Source organism: Meleagris gallopavo, chromosome 6 (genome assembly GCF_905368555.1).
Source record: "Meleagris gallopavo chromosome 6, MGAL_WU_HG_1.1, whole genome shotgun sequence".
In the NCBI taxonomy this organism is placed as follows: Eukaryota; Metazoa; Chordata; class Aves; order Galliformes; family Phasianidae; genus Meleagris; species Meleagris gallopavo.
The window spans coordinates 48364172-48383663 of NC_139409.1; the positions used below are offsets into that span (position 1 = coordinate 48364172).

The 19492-nt window shown below is 49.1% G+C and overlaps 1 protein-coding gene across 5 annotated transcripts in view; it reads left to right on the forward strand.

Annotated features, from left to right (window-relative positions):
- The window catches only part of LOC146544172 (uncharacterized), a 40442-nt gene that overhangs the window by 16975 nt on the left and 3975 nt on the right, over positions 1-19492 (forward strand). For 2 of the 5 annotated variants that reach the window (XM_085226660.1, XM_085226659.1), the window contains exon 1: positions 6808-14183. The exons of the other annotated variants lie outside the window; for them this stretch is intronic. In XM_085226660.1, coding sequence (XP_085082786.1) covers positions 7478-8389 — 912 coding nt within the window. In that variant the 5' untranslated portion in view covers positions 6808-7477 and the 3' untranslated portion in view covers positions 8390-14183. Of the gene's footprint in view, positions 1-6807; positions 14184-19492 lie in introns of those variants that run through there. 5 annotated transcript variants of the gene reach the window in all.

Below are 19492 nucleotides of genomic sequence, written 5' to 3' on the forward strand. Positions count from 1 at the left end.
CTGACTGATCACCTGAGGCAAGCAATGAGTCAGCCCTGGGAGCACAAGTGAAGGCAATTCACCTGTGCTGCCAGAAGGGATGGAGCCTGGCTCCACCTCTCCGAGGCCCCATTTAAGAGCTGCCTACCAGTGGGGAAGGATCTCTTTCTGGAGATGCCTCCTTTTGGAGTTTTCCAGTGAGCCCAGGACCAGGGTAAGCCCTTTCTCTATTCCTTTTGGTGTATTAACCTGCTTAGCCAAACTCTCTTGTGTGTTTCTTAATTATAACACCTGTCTAATCATTGATTATACAGAAGACTGAAGAGATTAAACGAGAACTTAAGTCAGAGGAAAGCATTCCAACTCATTGCTCCATCACAACGTTGTTTATTAATGTTAATTAAGAGTCACAGAACAACAAGACACTTAACTTCAGAATTAACTTAAATCCTTATCATGTAAAAGGTCTGCGGGTGGTGGTTTCAGAGGGACCTTTCCCAGCGTGAACTTCTTGGCCTTAAACTGCTCCAGCTCTTCGGCTGTTAATTCACTCCTCGGTGTGTGTAACTGGCCTGGTCTGATGCCGTGTGGGAATGCAGAAGGCGCGGACGTGACGCTGTGTCCAGAGGCACCGGCAGTCTGTGCAGCCGAAGCACTGCTTGCGCCCGAGTGAGAAGTTGCTGTGGCTGCCTTGGGAGTTGCAGCACCCGTAAGCGGAGCGGTGCTGGAAGAGTTTGCAGCAGCAGAACTTCCAGGGCCGGGAAGCCCAGAAGTTCCACAGCCACCGGTCGTTCCAGAAGCGTGAAGTGAGAAGGGGGCTGCAGATGGAGCTGAAGAATCCCCAGTCCCAACGGGATGGGGATCGCTGTGGGAGGACGTCACCCCGAGTGCAGGCGGAGTGGAGGCAGCAGCAGAGCTCCCCAAAGCTGGAGGGCTTCCAGATGGGACGCTGGCTTTGGCCTTCGAGGACAACCTGGCAGCACCTCTGCTGCTGTTCACTGGAAGGCCTGCAGTGAGGAAATGGATGAGAGCGCTCACAATGGTACACCTGCCGTACTGAAACACTGCTGCATTTCAATACCTAAGAAGAAAACTGATCAACGCCTGTTCAGTCGCTGCTTCTTTATGCAGAGACTTACTTGGGAACCCAGAGCTTGGGGCTTGCTGTCCTCCCAGGCCAACAGAAGGCGACGGTTGAGTGACCGCATTCTTCCTCCGAGACGGCTGAAAAAGTTCCAAAGACATCCATGAAAACTACATTCCAACACAGGCAAGTATCTTTCAATCCACGCTTAAAGCAAAAACCCGTGTGTGCCGCCCAGCTGAACGTAACTCTGAGAAACTTAATCAAACGCTGGCCACCAGCAGCTGCAGCTTTAAACAAAACGCTCGCAGGCTGCTGTCTGCAAACAGCCTAGAAGCAGGGCTCTGGTGACTGGCGGGCAAAAAGGAATTGCAATCACCAAAACCTCCTGGAGCTCTCATTCTCCTCTCTCTTGTTCTGGTTTGTTTCATGACTCCATCCGTATCACTGCTTTGGCTCAGTTTGCTCTCTGAGCACGGAACCATCATCGTCTGTGCTGAAGTCTGAACCCTGGGCTCTGTCTAAATGTGAATCCTAAGAAAAACCTTCGCTCAAGATTTAAGAGAGAAGCAATATCAGGAACAGAAATATTTTACCTTTCCTTAACACTTACCATCGATGCTTTCCTCGAGGCATTTAAAGCCTTCAGCTCCTGCAGCTTGTTTCTCCATTGTTGCACGCACTGATTGACAGCGTTCATCTAAGCGTGGGAAAACACAAACATGCTCTTATTAAGCATGGCTTTTGGTTTTTTCTTATTTGGATTTTTTTTTTTTCCTCTCTATCTTTAAAAGAGGGAACAAGAGTTCTGACCTACTGCAAGGAAACTTCAGACCGGACAATTCTTGCCCCACTTTATGAACAGAAACTCATGCTTTGGATAATACATTTTGTACCTGCATAATTGGTGAGGCCTGTGTCACGCAGTTATCAGAAAGAAGAAGGGAGAATCATAGACCTGTTTGAGTCAGAAGGGACCTTTAAGGCCATCTGACCCAACTCCCCCGCAATGAACAGGGACACCTACAAACAGATCAGGTTGCTCACTTATGGCAAAGCATTCAGGCCAGCAGCTCCTGTTGTTTCCTACTCGGTGCACAGAAAAGAGAACGTAGGAGGGCTTTCTTACGTCCCCCTCGAGTTTGGTTGTCACTGAGTCAAGAGTGGCCACCTGAAGAACAGTAACCACTCCTACCCTGAACCACTCCTAGCCACCAAAGGTCAGTTGTTTTAAATACTTACGTAGTATCCAGTGTTCTCGTTTGCACTGCAGTTATAATACTCCAGGCGCACCTCCTCCTGGGAGAACTCTGGAAAGCCTGCAGGGAGGCAAACAATCACCGTGCTCCAAAGGAGATGCAACAAAAATACAAAATTGCCCTCTAGGGTTACACAAGAAACTGCCCTTGCTACACCACCTGGGACAAGCCGGTTCTACTTGGGCACACACAAAGGACTCCTGGTGCAACTCCGGGGGTGCGAACTCACCAAAGAAACACTGTAATCCAGTGCCCCTACCTGTTGCATCGCAAGGCAAGTCATCGCCTTGCAAGTGCTTCTGCTGAGACACAGCAGTGTGGACAAGTATAGAAATGCAGTCTAAACAGTAGCAGCACTCAGCGCTCAGCAAGGCTAAAAATGGTACCGACCTGAAACATTAGGCTTGCCCGTCACAGGAGAGTAACACGAGAACATCCACTGTCCAGAAGATTCCCAGGTTGCCATGTCTTCTGCTATACAGTCACTAGAAAACAGAACACAACAGCAAAAGAAGAAATTACGGTCAGAAGCCAAACGGCAAAAAGCAAAGTCAAACTCAAGTAGCCAAAGCCATGCCAATTAATTCCATAGGACGCTGCTCAGAGGGAACAAGTGAAGAACACCACAATTATCTGTGAAAGACACAGCAGTCACTCTGCTGGACACACAGATGTCCCACAAAGCGTTTTACCGTTTCATCGAACTGCAAGTAAATCACATCAGGTCTGGAAGAGAAACAAAACCCCAGTGCTTTCCATGGTTCCCCCCGCACGTCCCAGCTTCCATCCCCCGGAACGCGTCCTCTCCATTATCCAGAGGAAGCCAGTAAGCACTTAAGCAGCTCATTGCGAGCGCTTCCCAGGGGACAGGTCATCACTCACCAAAGTCGCTGCTGTCCACCTCTGCGGCCATCACCAGGGGCTGCACTGCTTAACGCAGAGGGCGCTTTCAGCGACGAGACCGCGCTTTTCTTGCCTGCTGGTCCAAAACCGGAGGCACCAGCGAGTCCTCCTCCATCACGGCTGCCACCCGATGTGCTCTTGGTGCACACAGGAGGCTGGGCAGCGGCTGCGGGAGCGCCCCGTCCTCCTGCAGCTCCTCCCTTGCGCAGGGACACGGCTGGCCGGAGAAGGTTTAGGGCTCTCCGGGCACGAGGAACACGTCCTCCTCCATCGCCTCCTTCGTGTGCTGGATCACGGGTGGCTGGCTAAGGTTTGTGTCTATCTGGGTAGCATCACCCAATCCTTTTACAGCTCCTTCCGTGTGCTGGATCACGGGTGGCTGGCTAAGGTTGGTGTCTATCTGGGTAGCATCACCCAATCCTTTTACAGCTCCTTCCGTGTGCTGGATCACGGGTGGCTGGCCAGGATTTGTGTCTATCTGGGTAGCATCACCCAATCCTTTTACAGCTCCTTCTGTGTGCTGGATCACGGGTGGCTGGCTAAGATTTGTGTCTATCTGGGTAGCATCACCCAATCCTTTTACAGCTCCTTCCGTGTGCTGGATCACGGGTGGCTGGCTAAGGTTGGTGTCTATCTGGGTAGCATCACCCAATCCTTTTACAGCTCCTTCCGTGTGCTGGATCATGGGGGGCTGGCCAGGATTTGTGTCTATCTGGGTAGCATCACCCAATCCTTTTACAGCTCCTTCCGTGTGCTGGATCACGGGTGGCTGGCCAGGATTTGTGTCTATCTGGGTAGCATCACCCAATCCTTTTACAGCTCCTTCCGTGTGCTGGATCATGGGGGGCTGGCCAGGATTTGTGTCTATCTGGGTAGCATCACCCAATCCTTTTACAGCTCCTTCCGTGTGCTGGATCATGGGGGCTGGCCAGGATTTGTGTCTATCTGGGTAGCATCACCCAATCCTTTTACAGCTCCTCCCGTGTGCTGGATCACGGGTGGCTGGCTAAGGTTTGTATTTAATTGAGCACTGTCTCCCCATTCTCCAATAGCTCCTCTCCTGTACTTGAACATGGCTCTTCTCTTGTACTTTAACACGGCTGGACGGATATTGTGTCTGTTTCTCGGGGTAGCAGCACCCCATCCTCCTACAGCTCCTCCCTCGTGTTGGATCATGGGTGCCTGGCTGTGGTTTCTATTTGTCTCTGTAGTGGCTCCTGATCCTCCTACAGCTCCTCCCGTGTGTTGGATCATAGTTGGCTGGCTAAGGTTTGTACTTGTCTGAGTAGTGCCTCCCCATCCTGCTCCTGCTCCTCCCTTGTACTGGAACACAGCTGGCCGGATAAGGTTTCTATTCCTTCGGGTACCAGCACCCCATCCTCCTACAGCTCCTCCTGTGTGCTGGATCATGGGTGGCTGGCTAAGGTTTGTATTTGTCTGAGTAGCGTCTCCCCATCCTGCTACAGCTCCTCCCGAAGGCTGGATCATTGGGGGCTGGCTCAGGAATTGTGCTTGTCTGACTATTGTCTCCCCATCCTCCTACAGCTCCTCCCATCTGCTGGATTATGGGGGGCTGGCTCAGGATTGTTGCTGTCTGATTATTGTCTCCAGATCCTCCTACAGCTCCTCCCATGTGCTGGATCATGGGGGGCTGGCTCAGGATTGTGGCTGTCTGACTATTGTCTCCAGATCCTCCTACAGCTCCTCCCATCTGTTGGATCATTGGGGGCTGGCTCAGGATTGTGGCTGTCTGATTATTGTCAGCAGATCCTCCTACAGCTCCTCCCATCTGCTGGATCATGGGGGGCTGGCTCAGGATTGTTGCTGTCTGACTATTGTCTAAAAATCCTCCTACAGCTCCTCCCGTGTGTTGGAGTACAGGTGGATGGATGAGGTTTGTATTTGTCTGAGTAGTGTCTCCCCATCCTCCTACAGCTCGTCTCTTGTAATTGAACATGGCTCCTCTCTTGCGCTTTAACACGGATGACCGGATAATGAGTGTGTTTCTCGAGGTAGCAGCACCCCATCCTCCTACAGCTCCTCCCTTCTGCTGAATCATGGGCAGCTGGCTAAGGTTTGTATTTCTTTGAGTAGTGTTTCCCCATCCTGCTACACCTCCTCCCGAAGGTTGGAGCACAGGTGGATGGGTGAGGTTTGTATTTGTCTGAGTAGTATTTCCCCATCCTCCTACAGCTCCTCCCAAAGGCTGGAGCACAGGTGGATGGGTGAGGTTTGTATTTGTCTGAGTAGTGTTTCCCCATCCTCCTACAGCTCCTCCCGTGTGTTGTAGCACAGGTGGATGGATGAGATTTGTATTTGTCTGAGTAGTGTCTCCCCATCCTCCTACAGCTCGTCGCTTGTAATTGAACATGGCTCCTCTCTTGCGCTTTAACACGGATGACCGGATAATGAATGTGTTTCTCGAGGTAGCAGCACCCCATCCTCCTACAGCTCCTCCCAAAGGCTGGAGCACAGGTGGCTGGCTAAGATTTGTATTTATCTGGGCAGCTGTACCCCATCCTCCTACAGATCCTCCAATGTGCTGGATTATGGGGGGCTGGCTCAACATTGTGCTTGTCTGACTATTGCCTCCCCATCCTCCTAAAGCTCCTCCAGAAGGCTGGATCATGGGGGGCTGGCTCAGGATTGCGGATGTCTGACTATTGCCTCCAGATCCTCCTACAGCTCCTCCCATCTGCTTGATCATGGGGGGCTGGATCAGCATTGTGGATGTCTGACTATTGTCTCCAGATCCTCCTACAGCTCCTCCCATCTGCTGGATCATGGGGGGCTGGATCAGCATTGTGGATGTCTGACTATTATCTCCAGATCCTCCTACAGCTCCTCCCATCTGCTGGATCATGGGGGGCTGGATCAGCATTGTGGATGTCTGACTATTGTCTCCAGATCCTCCTACAGCTCCTCCCATCTGCTGGATCATGGGGGGCTGGATCAGGATTATTGCAGTCTGACTATTGTCTCCCCATCCTCCTACAGCTCCTCCGGAAGGCTGGATCACTGGGGGCTGGTTCAGGATTGTGCTTGTCTGACTATTGTCTCTAGATCCTCCTACTGCTCCTCCCATGTGCTGGATCATTGGGGGCTGGTTCAGGATTGTGGCTGTCTGACTATTGTCTCCCCATCCTCCTACAGCTCCTCCCATGTGCTGGATCATTGGGAGCTGGATCAGGATTGAGGATGTCTGACTATTGTCTCCCCATCCTCCTACAGCTCCTCCCAAGTGCTGGATCATGGGGGGCTGGCTCAGGATTGTGCTTGTCTGGCTATTGCCTCCCCATCCTCCTACAGCTCCTCCAGAAGGCTGGATCACTGGGGTCTGGCTGAGGATTGTCGCTGTCTGACTATTGTCTCCCCATCCTCCTACAGCTCCTCCCATCTGCTGGATCGTTGGGGGCTGGCTGAGGAATGCGGATGTGTGACTATTGTCAGCAGCTCCTCCTACAGCTCCTCCCGAAGGCTGGATCATTGGGGGCTGGCTCAGGATTGTGCTTGTCTGACTATTGTCAGCAGATCCTCCTACAGCTCCTCCCATGTCCTGGATCATGGGGGACTGGCTGAGGATTGTGGGTGTCTGACTATTGTCAGCAGATCCTCCTACAGCTCCCCCCATCTGCTGGATCATTGGGGGCTGGCTGAGGATTGTGGCTGTCTGGTTTGTGATACCCCATCCTCCTACAGCTCCTCCCATCTGCTGGATCATGGGGGGCTGGATCAGGATTGTGGCTGTCTGATTACTGTTAGCAGATCCTCCTACAGCTCCCCCCATCTGCTGGATCACTGGGGGCTGGCTGAGGATTGTGGCTGTCTGGCTTGTGGTACCCCATCCTCCTACAGCTCCACCCATCTGCTGGATCATGGGGGCTGGCTACGGATTGTGGCTGTCTGATTACTGTTAGCAGATCCTCCTACAGCTCCCCCCATCTGCTGGATCGTTGGGGGCTGGCTGAACATTGCGGATGTCTGACTATTGTCAGCAGATCCTCCTACAGCTCCCCCCATCTGCTGGATCACTGGGGGCTGGCTGAACATTGCGGATGTCTGACTGTTGTCTCCAGATCCTCCTACAGCTCCCCCCATCTGCTGGATCATTGGGGGCTGGCTGAACATTGCGGATGTCTGACTATTGTCAGCAGATCCTCCTACAGCTCCCCCCATCTGCTGGATCACTGGGGGCTGGCTGAGGATTGTGGCTGTCTGGCTTGTGGTACCCCATCCTCCTACAGCTCCTCCCATGTGCTGGATTGTGGGGGGCTGGCTAAGGGTTGTGCTTATCTGGGTTGTGGTACCACGTCTGCTTCCACGTCCTCTCGAGCGCCGCAGCTCGGATGCCCGGACAGCGTTTTTGTACCTCTGGATAGCGGCTCGCCATCCTTCTCCGGCTCCTCTGACGGGAGCTGCCAAGGAAGAAGAAAGGACGCAAAGCGTTGCAGACGGCAGGCGATTCGCACAACGCCGACCGAGCCGGCAAGAAGTCGGAACCAACACGCGCTCCCGGCCGCTCAGCCCGGGCACGTCTGAACCGCAGCCCCCCCCGCAGCCCCGCCGCGGCGTCCCCGTGCCCGCAGCGGCTCGCCGGCCGTCCCGCGGGACGGGAGCCGCTCCGCACGGCCCGGCCCCCGCCCGGAGCGGCGGCGCCCGGAACGGTCGCGCACACGGGGGTCCGGTCCGGGCGGCCGGCGCCCGCTCTCGGCGGCCGCGCCGCCCGGCGGAGGAGCCCCGAGCCGCCTCCGGACGGCGGCTGCCGGACACGCGGTCGCGGAGGCGGCATTTCGGGGACGACCGCCGGCGCGGAGCGGCGCGGAGCGGCGCGGAGCGGCGCGGCGCGGCCCCGCGCGGCAGCTCCCCGCCCCGGCTCCCCGCCGCCCATTACCTGGGTAGGGGCGCCCCCAGCTGCCGCCGAGACGCACGTTCCGGCACTTGGCCGCGGAGTGGCAGCGACCCTGCAGGAAGAGCTGGGAAACGGGCATGGCTGCGCGCCGACCGACCGCTGCCGCCTGGCGGCGCCAACCGCCGCGTGTCGTCACCCCGCTCTGTGACGTCGCGGAGGGGAGCTGTGCTGGGCGTCGCCTTGCGGAGCCGCTGCGTCAGCGTGGAGAAGGCGCGGGGAAGCGGCACGACGAGCCCATTGCGGCCGTTCTCCTGAACGAATGCCCATAGAAATAAACAGCGAAGCCGACTCGTGTTCCTAACGCCCGCGGGAGCAGAGTGCTGAGTGTTTGTGTTTCTGCGTTTCTTAGCTTTTCCAAGAGGATCTTGCTCCACGAACATCACCAACCTAATCTCCACGTGTCACCTCCTCTTTGGGTGACAAAACTGCACCCAAAGCGCTGTGTTACTGCTGCTTTAGTGGGCTGTGTGTGTCCCTGCTACTTTGTCCTTGTCGCTGGGACTTGGAGGACTGAAGATGACTCGTCAGTCCTTAATACAATAAAACCATTACCAAAATTAACACGTAGAACAACATTAACGGATAATTATCATCCAGCTACTCATCTGGAACTTGTCTTATCTTCTCACTTCCGGGAAACCATCAGTACAAATTCATCAGTGTTACAAGTACCTCAAATATCAAAGTGATAATGAGCATTGCAAGTTAATTGCATAGAGTCCATTAGCTTCTAATTCAGTAAGTCACCTTACTGGAGGCGGACTGTTGGCAGCCAAAGAGCCGCTCCAGTTCCCAGCTGCACCACAAAACTTGCACTGCCAGCTGGGGCTTGCCTGGAACTTGCCACTGGTTTACTCCTAAGATACAGAAATATAATGTGGAATGCTGAACTTAAGTAGAGTTTATTGCAGCCACGCCCAGAAATCCTTGACTTTCTCTTCTTTTTGCACTTTTATTTTAGCAAAGAAAAAAGGAAGAAGCCTAAGAAAAAGGGAGAGGCTTTTTTTTCTCGTTTTCTTTTAAGAATCCTTCCTGCAGTAAAGACTTGGGAGAAGTTGCCGTTGTAGTGCACAGTTCTCTGATAAATCGAAAGGAAGATGTCGACATTTTTTATGTTCATTATTTCCTAGGCCTTCTCACAAATGTAATTAACATATGGTAATGAAACACTTTCTGGTAAGGCAGTGTCTGTGCTCTACACTTCACGTTCCTGTGACTACTGAAAAGTGTGCGTCAGAATCAGGAAGGAAGAAGAGCATTTGTAAATACTGCCCCAGGCACAGAGACTGAAATCTGCTGGAGTATCAGAAGCAGCTGCGTTCCACCATTTCAGAAGCAGGTGTTTCTCAGACACCTCGCGTGAAGTCCAGTGGCTCTGCAAGTCATCTGTGTGTGCCTTGAAAAACAGGGGAAGCAATAGGTGACACCAACCTTTTCTCTGCAGATTAGAGCAGCTGTGAGGTTTAACAAAACGGCTCGTTTTGTGTTCACAGAATAAATGAGAATCAGTTGACCAAGAGCAAAAATGATCTCAGGGAATAAGAGCAGCAACATTAATGTTATTTATTCAGTGCATCCTGTGGAACTAGGTTGACTTTTCTGGACTGGGAGCGAATCAGAAATTCACTGCATGGTTGCACTGGATGCCTGGAGGAGAAGCAGTCATTTTCCATCCTGATGCTGCCGAGAAGACTAATTCAGTAAGTGGGAAGCTACAAGGGGCTTACTTAGAGTAACTCCCCCAGCGTGAGACAGAAGTCAGGACGAGATAGATGTGGTGCTGTCACTATCTGCATTACCTCATGGCAGCACATGGCAAGCCACATTTGGTACCCATTGCCACTCCTGGACATTTAATGCCACCTTGTACAAGGGAAATTCTCCTTTGAACTCTTCCTCCCATCCAAGATGAGTCACAGTACCCTAGATCATCATAAATCACTCAGGCACCGATGTGATGTCACTCCAGTTTTACTGTACTATCAGTTCTTGCGAGGACAGCCAGCAGCGTTTCCGATGTGCATCTATTCTGGTGTCTCCAAACCTGATTTAGATGAGGGGAAAAGTGGAATGCATGTAGAAGTTGGGAGAGGAAACCAAGAGCGATCTTTAACACCACTACTGAGAGACAGAAAGCAGCTTTGTGTGAAGGAGGAACATTGTCTCCGAGGGGGGATGTGGAGCTCCATTCCACAGTGTTTGGTCACACAGCAAAGGAAAATGGCCAAGGACAATCAAGATGATTTCGTGTTTCACAGGTGGAACTGTGACACTAGAGATGTAACGGAGAGAACCCGGCATCCTGAAAACCTGTAGCTCTAATCTAGTATCAGAAAAGCAATGAAATGGAGACATGCACACGAACAGCCGCGTTGCACGGCTTCCTTGCAGCTGTAAAGAAGCTGCCTTTGATGCAGAATGAAAACTTTTCCCCCGAAAAGGTAAAGCTGTGCTCCCACGAGACTGGGGCTGTGAGAGAAAATGTGGCTTTGGAGAAGTGACGTTAATCTTGTGGACTGGCTGTAGTCTTGGAGAACTGACAGCAATCCTGATGTGCAAGACAGCTGGGTTGCATTTGCCTTCGATGGGCAAGGAATTCTGCAGGGAAAGACAGATACAGACGTAAATCTAGACATAGATACAGATATAAGTAGGGAAAATTCATTCAGTTTCAGTTTCCAACACTGAACCCAATGCAGTGTTTTTCATCACCCTGGGCCCAGACTTTTAGACTTTTGCCTAATGCCCACTGATTGCATTTCAGATACCTTCTTAAAGGCTCACGGGAGAGTTCAGGTCAGGAAACAATATGCCCATTTGCTATTACTTCATCTGTTGTGGCCCATTGCAGCAGGAAAAAGTAACACTGCTACAGAAGCAAAAAGAACTGAGGTGCTGTATTTCTAGCAGGAGAAAGAAATGTCCCTGCCATTAGTGGAAATACAAAGATAATGAGCTCTCCAAATTTGCTACCAGCACAGGAATGGCCATCCACTGAAAAACTCTGTAATGACTGTTATTTATACAGCCTACTTTAATCTTAAATGCAGGAACAAAATGTCGGTGACTCGTGGTTTGTAATGAATGCAATCACAGCCCACTGAGCAGGCATCCTTAAACCAGCACTTTTCAGGCCATTGTGTCTGAGCAGTGGTCCTCAGCTCCACTACAGGTAGCAAAAACCACACTGCAGCATAGCCTGTACGAGGCACAGTGCCCCAGACAGGGATCAGCCATGAGCAAAGCCACGAGCAGCCATTCTTCCCCATGTGCTCAATGCACAGTATCTATATCCTGTGCTCAGCTGCTCTGGCAGGGGGCATTCGTGTCACTGTCACCCCCAGGTGCTCAGAGTGGTGTTTCCACAGTGCCCACTGATAGAAACTGCATCCAGCTTAGGATAAAGTATGGCAGGGTGGCTTTTTTCGTATCACACAGGACTGGTTGGAACCCTGAGAATTTGGCAGTGAAAAGGAGCTGTCTTTGTCTCAGCTGTGTGTCAGGCACTGTAACACTGTCAAGCCAGAGAAAACATTTTTAATTTCTGCTTAGTGGAGCCACAGACATTTTCATATAGGCTGGGTTCCTTTGTAAAGAATTTGAGCCGGACACCAGTGTGCCTGTAGATACTCAGTGCCAGCACAGTGACTGGTCCTGTGTGGACGTGTGCTTAAAGCACAGCAGGCACCAGACTTCTCTTTCTAAGTCACCCAGTGTTGCCTTTAAATATCATCCCAAAGCCTTGGGACACTGCCACAGTGGAAAAGATAAAATGAGTGGAACACCTGGCGATAATCCAGTTTCCCCACATTCACCTCGGATCGTACGTGTTTCATCTGTGGTGCAGCTGGTCACTTCTTGCTTTGCCTGGGTAATAAGTCATTTCTGAAAGGATTACAAAAAGATGAATGAACCTCAGGTGCCCTGTCTTTATTCCAAGGCGCCGTCTTCTCGTTTCGACAGATCACAAAGCTGAAACTTGGTTCCACACCCACCTACCGATTTCCACGCAGGAGAGCCACAGTTACCATTTATATTCTTTAAAACGAGCTGTCATTTATTCAGAACCTTGCATACCAATGCAGCTCCTGACTATGTGCCTGTGTGACTGAAATGAAAGCGTTTCCTTCCAGCCAGCTTTTGCTGGCGGCGTTTTTTTCTCTTCCACCATCGCTGTGATTTCTCTAACCCTGTGCTGAGACCTGCACTGTGCATCGAAATTGCTGTGCCATCACAGCTCTGCTGATACGGTAGGAGTGCCTGGAGATCATAAAGGTTTGCCTGGCCAACTACAGCACTTCTGAGGGCCGTAGAGCAAACCGTGGGCTGGGTGTGTATGCTGGAGCAGCCGCACCGTGTTTGAAAGGGACAGCAAGAAGAGCAAACAGTTTCTGAGCTTAGGAGCCTCGTTATTTAGTCAAGTGAAATGTGGCTTAAGCAAATATCTCCAGATACAGCCTTTCTCTTATAGCTGGGCAGTGTAATATCATCCTTTCTCTTATAATTGGGCAGCGTAATATTTTGGTGGCAATTCATGTTTGCAGGTCTCTGAGCCAGAGAGAGTTTAATCTGTGACCTTTTTCACCGGAGGGAGTTACTGTTACTGGGGACATCACATCTGCACCTTTGCCAGGCATCATGATCACAGGAAGAAGGGAAATAAAACTCTTTTCACATAGAGCAAACGAGGGCCGAAGGAAAGCATGAGGCTCAACTTCAGTCCTGAAAACACGGTGGGCTGTAACCATCCTAGAGATAGCTGGGTTAACTTTCATTGCTGCATTCTTTCCTGCTGATTTTCATATTAGGGATGGTTCGTGCCACCTGTTTTAGGCGCCTCACTGTAGGTATGTCAGGTAGCAAGTTGCTTTTGCTGTGATCCATCCGTAGCCAACGGAGGAAAGCTCTCTGAGCTGCCTTTAGGTTTCTCTGGCTGTACAGAAGGATTCAGTTCCTGACTTAGACCCTTGAAGTTGACTGTATAAATCCCTCTGACATTCATACATCATCAAATATGTCCAGATTAATGTTCCTCTCTGACAACTAAGAACCTCATCCCCTCCTGCAAGAATAAGGCCTCCAAAGGCTCTGAATCAAACCCCATCAGCAAATACAAAGCTTTCAAGAGAAAGTATTTTTGTCATTTTTTCTTTTTAATGCACAGTAATGCGTATCAGCACGTTATCTGAAGGAAAACACATCATTTTCAGCCGATCTCTATTTCTAAATAGCCACCTGGAATGTCTCCAGACTTTTCTGGCCTCTTACCAGAAGGCAATTTATTCAGGGAGAATCAGGAAAAAAATAGTGTATCTTAGATGTTCAGTGTTATTCCAAACCTGTGCAGTAAGGCTGTGGCCGCACAACTAAGCTGAGTAGAACCTCTGCAGACAGATAGATGCAGAAAAGAGCTGCTGTGCTCTGGTGCACTAAGCAGTAAGAGCAGCACGAAATTATAAGGGCTGTGATGTGGATATGGACATATTTTAGCAGCTCAGCCTGTTTCTGCACGCATTAATGCACTCCAAGAGGAAAGCAGACAAACAAACAAGCTTTAGAGTGTTAAGCTGAGGCTCACAGTACAAAATTGGAACTGTAGAAGAAACTTGCAAGTAGGTCATGTATTTATCCACGTCTGCTTGACTTATTCAGGATGAGGGCATAAATGGGCAGGTGGCAGCTAGAGAGAGAAAAGGGTGAAGATCTGCTTAACAAGAACAGGGATGTTCAGAACTGGATGGAAATTACACCTGGACAAACCCCCAGGAATTTTTGCTGCTCCTTAAGAAACAAGGCTAACGACACTAAGAAGCAGAAGTGATTGGTTGATCAGACTGACTTCTTAGCTGAGGAGGTTACTGATAATGATACAGGTTCTCCTCCAAAGACATTTGCACTTTTTTTGTAAACTAGCAAAAGAGAACAACGGACAAACTATTATCCAAGCATGAGCAAAGCCTGCAGACTAGAATGGTTCACTAGGAGGGGATCAACACATGGGAATTGCTTTGAAGCTCTGTGAGCCTGAAGAAACACGACAAAGACAAAGGTACAAATATATATATATGTATTTAAAATCATTATTTTGCAAGTGTGTGAAAGTATTTTTATGAAGCCATTTATGAATTAATGGCCATTAATGAATTAGGAAATAAAGTTAAAAGCAAAAATCAGAAGCCATTCACTGGATGTGCCAGGACAGCTTATTATCCTCTGGGTTTTTAATGTAACCTTAATTAAGGAGACAAATAGCGCATCTCTGCAGTTCAGGATGATATTGCTCTATGGCAGGTTGTGTTCTAGTCTTGAGTGAAGGGGCTGATTTCTACCCACGTCCACAGTTAGCTCACAGATGCAGAAATAAAAACAGGTCCTGGTGCTGTGTGAGTGAGCTGGAGATGCTAGAACTTGTCTTTCCCACGCTACAGAGATAGTGATCAAATGAACCCTGTTTTTCTAAAGTATTGTGGAGTTACTCCTGTGTTACAGCTAAGAACATGCAAAGTACTTAAAAATCAGGGAGTCATTCTCTGCTGTTTAAATGACAGTGCTCAGTGTGTAATGAAGTGCAAGGCCATGGGCCTTTACTCATGGAAATCAGTTTCAGGTCCCCCCTAAAACATGAAAAGCAAAGGAAGCATTTTCTTTCAGCCCCAGCCTGGAGTCTAAAGAGCATCACCAATTGTGAGGCCAGCTTTGTTCATAACCTTGAGAGCATGAGACTTCTTTGGTGCTTTGATTCGCTCCTCTTACAGAAAGGAGTACAGCACATCCCCTCTTCCTCTTTCATTTTCACAATCAGTTTGCATTTGAATATGTGGATTTCCCTGGCAGAAGGGCACACAGAAGGGCAGACAACAAGTCTGACACACTAAAATGCTGGGCTGGCACGATGGCACCCATTTGAAGTAAGCCTCACAGTGCTGACTGCATCAAGAGCGAGAGCCCTCAGGTCTGTACAGCAGCACCGATCCACTCGTATGCAGCACGTGCATTTTCATGCTGATCTTCTGATGAATTCTTACAGCTCTGCAGCACTAAAACCCAGCACATCAAGTGTGTTTCTTTTTATCAAAGCGTTTTTAGTGACAGATCTCATTGCTCTGTGTCAGCAATTCTCATGAAATGTTGATGCACCACAGGCCACACGGCAAAGAAAGCCACTTGAAACCTTTGCAAAGCAAAATGTCTGATCTCATCTTAATACTTAAGGACCAACTGCATCAGTTGCACATCAAACCAGTTCCCCTGAAGGCTCCTCTCGTAGTACTGTGCTACAAAAACATACCCCTCCAACACAAAAGTTCCTAAAATGAACGAAGCAATGGTAAGTCCTGCACCACTGACAAGTTAACTGGAGTAGCATCCGCTCACCACACACATGGTTTTCATCAGGTACCTCCCATACACCCATTTTCTTTCAAGGCACTACATTAACAGAAAATTTCTGATTAAAAAGTGGCATCTTTTACACTCAGGTATTTCCCAAAGTGCTTTTTTTTAATTTGCTTTTTTTTAAATAAAATCTCTTCTGCAGTGAGCACTTGTTAGAACAGAAGTTTTGAGTAGTGTGGGTCTGTAGCACGTTATGTACCAAGGGTCTGGATGTGGAGTGGGGGGGACAGTGTCACCAGTCCTCTTCTGAGGCCTTGGAATACACGGGTGGTTGACAGTAATCGAGATGAAAGTGTTCTGCACGGTGCCGAGGGTGCAGTGTAAGAGCGTGCCACTTCAAGTGTGGATTTCCTGTCAGCAGCAGCATTGCAAACACGTATTGCTCTCAGGGACCAGGCTGCTGTAAGTGCATGCCATATCTAAAGGCAGGTACAATTCACTCATTACAAAAGGGAAAGTGTTTTCCACTAAAAAAAAATTAAAAAAAAAAAAAAAAAAGATTTGCCAGTAAGGAGAAATCATATGTAAATAGAGAAATTATTATTTGGGATGAAGCTCTTGAGGCTAAATGAAAAAAAAGTTGACAGTTTGATCCCAGCTAGATTAGTCCTTATAGTCTTAGAGCTTCACCATGTTCTGAATCAAAGAATCATAGAATTGCTCAGATTGGAAAAGATCATCAAGTCCAACCACAACCTGACCATCCTACCCTACCTCTAACAACCCACTGCTAAATCAGCCCCTGAGCACCACGAATGGTTTGTAAACACATTCAGGGATGGTGACTCAGCCACCTCCCTGGGGAGCCTATTCCAGTGCTTAGCAGCCCTTTGTGTAAACAAGGTTTTCCTGATACCCAGCCTAAACTAGGATGTCTTCTGCAACCTTCACAAATGCAAACTTCTTAGGCCACAAAGCCTGCACCCTATAGACTGTATAAATCTTTTTCTTAGCTTGGAACAGAAGTGGGCAGGATAGAAAAAAGATGAAATTAGGGTTGGGAATTAGGGTTGTTACTGAAATTACCAGCATCCTTTCATTCAGTGCTGTGACCTTGCAGATAAAAAGCTGCTCGCTTTGGAAAGCTGTGCGGTTTAAGAACTGAGCTCAGCTCTTTCACACAGGTATTGACAGCCCCCTTGGATATCAACATCAGCCTGAAAAGTGATGTAAATTTCACATTCTGAAGAAGCACCACATGCCCAGCAAGCAGGATCTTTAGGGCAAGAAAGAGGAAGTCCTTCAGACAAGGAGAAGCTTCCTCACTCCCTGCAAGCACACAAAAGGAAACAACTGTACTGAACCCATGGCAGATGGAAAGAGTCTCAGGCCTGCTGTGATGTCTGGCAATGCTCATTCAGACCACAAGCTATGGCAATGAGTTATTGCTGCTCTCCTTTAGCTGGGGAAAGCTACAGGCCACCTGCACAGGGTCTGTCTGGGGAGAATGTGAGTCCTCAGACCTACTGCCAGTACTTCAGGTAAAGGATTGAACTCACACAAGGTTTGAGCATCGTGTTTGTGGGCACTGCTGAACAAACAGGAACCGTGGGAGGTGGGAGAACGGCTCTTCAACACATCCAGAAATGGAAGTGATGTGCCCCGTTGTTGGCTAAGACTCTGTGTGCCACCTGCCTCGCACCAAAGTCCCCAGCAAACCATGCTCAGACCTCTGACTGTGAACTGGAGTGAGAATCAGATGGAGCTGGTGACTGACAGGTGGAGACAAGCTGCCAGCTGGAAAGCAGTGATGCTGACTCCAGCAGAGCGTGTCTCAATACATTACAACGCATTCGAAGTATTAGAGCACCTCAGTGTGCGTAGTTTAGGAGCACAAAGGGCATTTGCCTTTTGATAATGTTTTTATGAGCTGCCTGAGTGATTTGCAAGCAGTTCAGAATCCGCGCTGCATACCAGAACTGCTGTATTTCTTAGAAGACTGCTTGCATAACGCAAGGGAGAAAATGACTGTGGTTGGTCATTTTCTGCACGCGTCTCAGAAGCATTCAGTCAGTTACAGGTTTGGGAAAGGGGACCAGTAGCATCAGTAATTCTCTATAGCAAAATGTTGGTCCCGTTTAGTGCATCTTTTCCTAAATGACATTCTGCAGAACAGCCCAGTTTTGGGGCAAGGCAGAGTACAAGGAGAAGGGCTGGTTTTCTATTCCTGCCACATGCAGTGCACGCAGTGTGGAAACATGAAGGGCAAGAGGTGGGCTTGGGGTTTCCTTTGGGTCCCCAGAGCAAAACCAGGCATTGGGATGGCTGATATTTTGACAGACTTTCAAACGTCCCATTGGCAGTTCTGAGTCTGCTTCACAGATGCACTCAGCTGCCAGCAGACTGAACGATGTGTTTTTTACATTTTACATTTCACGTACATAAAGCTGCATTAAGAAAGCAGGGATTTTTGCTATTCCCGTCTTGCATACCAAAGCAGCCATATTAATTACTCTGAATCAGTCTTCAGACAGACTTTTCTCCACCTTGCTGCACACCAAACACCCGGCATTTTCATGTTTCATGCTTCCTCACTTGCTGATTCGTGCTACTCGCAATCCCAAGAGTTAAAGTTTTTTTTCTGCAGAGTTACTTCCTTCAAATTCTCTGCATGGCTGTGTATCACATGTTTGCAAAGGTTTCAAGGGACTTTGGGTTTGGCAGAAAGATACGAACGTGGTGTGTCTGTATGTTCATGAGGTCCCATCTGCAGTGCTACAGGTCAGGCGGCAGGAGAAAATGTTTTACTTGAAGGGTGGTGAGGCACTGGGACAGGCTGCCCAGAGAAGCTTTGGGTGCCCCATCCCTGGAGGCATTGAAGGCCAGGTTGGATGGGGCCCTGGGCAGCTGCATCTCGTGTGTGGCGGCCCTGCCCACAGCAGTGGTGTTTGAACTGGGTGGGCTTTAAGGTCCCTTCCAGCCGAAGGCACAACTCGTTATGGACGATGTAACGTGGTGTCATGGAGACTTGGTTGATCTGAGGAGATCAAAAGCTCAGAAATCGGTCATGGCAGTTTCAGGCGAGATCCAGACGCTAAATAATATTCAGTGCATTCTGGCACTGCGGTGCACTTCATGGAAAGAAGTTCAGCATGTATTTTCATGTACTGTATTTCCCACCTGATGATTTTACCAGGCAATCCTCCAGGGCATCTTACCAGTATGTTTTGTTTGTGTTACCTGCAAATACCAGGGAGACAAAGCAGGTATGAAAATGAGAATGGCTGTTGTCCTACTGCCATGTAATTGCCAGCCTACAGTTAGACAAACACTGAGCTGCAGCTTGCAGTATCACGGCTTGAACACCATGGCAATCTGCTTTACAGCTTGAGGTGAGGAAGAAAAAAAGACTGTACTCCTGCCTATCAACTTGGAGTAAAGTAGCTTCATCAACAATATCTGAAACAGTAGGAAAGGATTAGAAATGCTGGTGCTCAGTGACAGTAATAATGACCAGAATGTCTGCATTACAACAACAGAAACTTTTTACATGGATTGTGCACAATTTTTGTATGAGAAAATTCATGCAGCTGCTGTTGTGACCAATATATGGATAAGCAGACCTTGAAATACTTGAGATAAAGTGTTGCCAAAAAGGATCAAGGAGAGGGACCCAGAGGAAATAACAAAAGGATCTATGGAGAAAACAGTGGGGAAGGACAGAATTACACTGTTTAGTAGTTGATATCCTACAAGTCTGTTTCTCCTGAAAAATGTTGGAGACATGGGCATCACTTTACATAAATCGAGAAGCAATGAATTACCAACTGTGTAATTTCTTTGTCCTTTGAGGAGGCATGTCTTTGTTGATCTATAGGAGCTGCATTTACACAGCTCAATGAGGCCAATTTCCTTTGTGCTGGAATTTTCCCTCCTACTGCTTTCATTCTTCCTACCTGTTCTGCTTTGCCTGAAGGAGAGAAGGGGAGTTAATTAATGAGTTGCATTTGAGATGTACTTTCC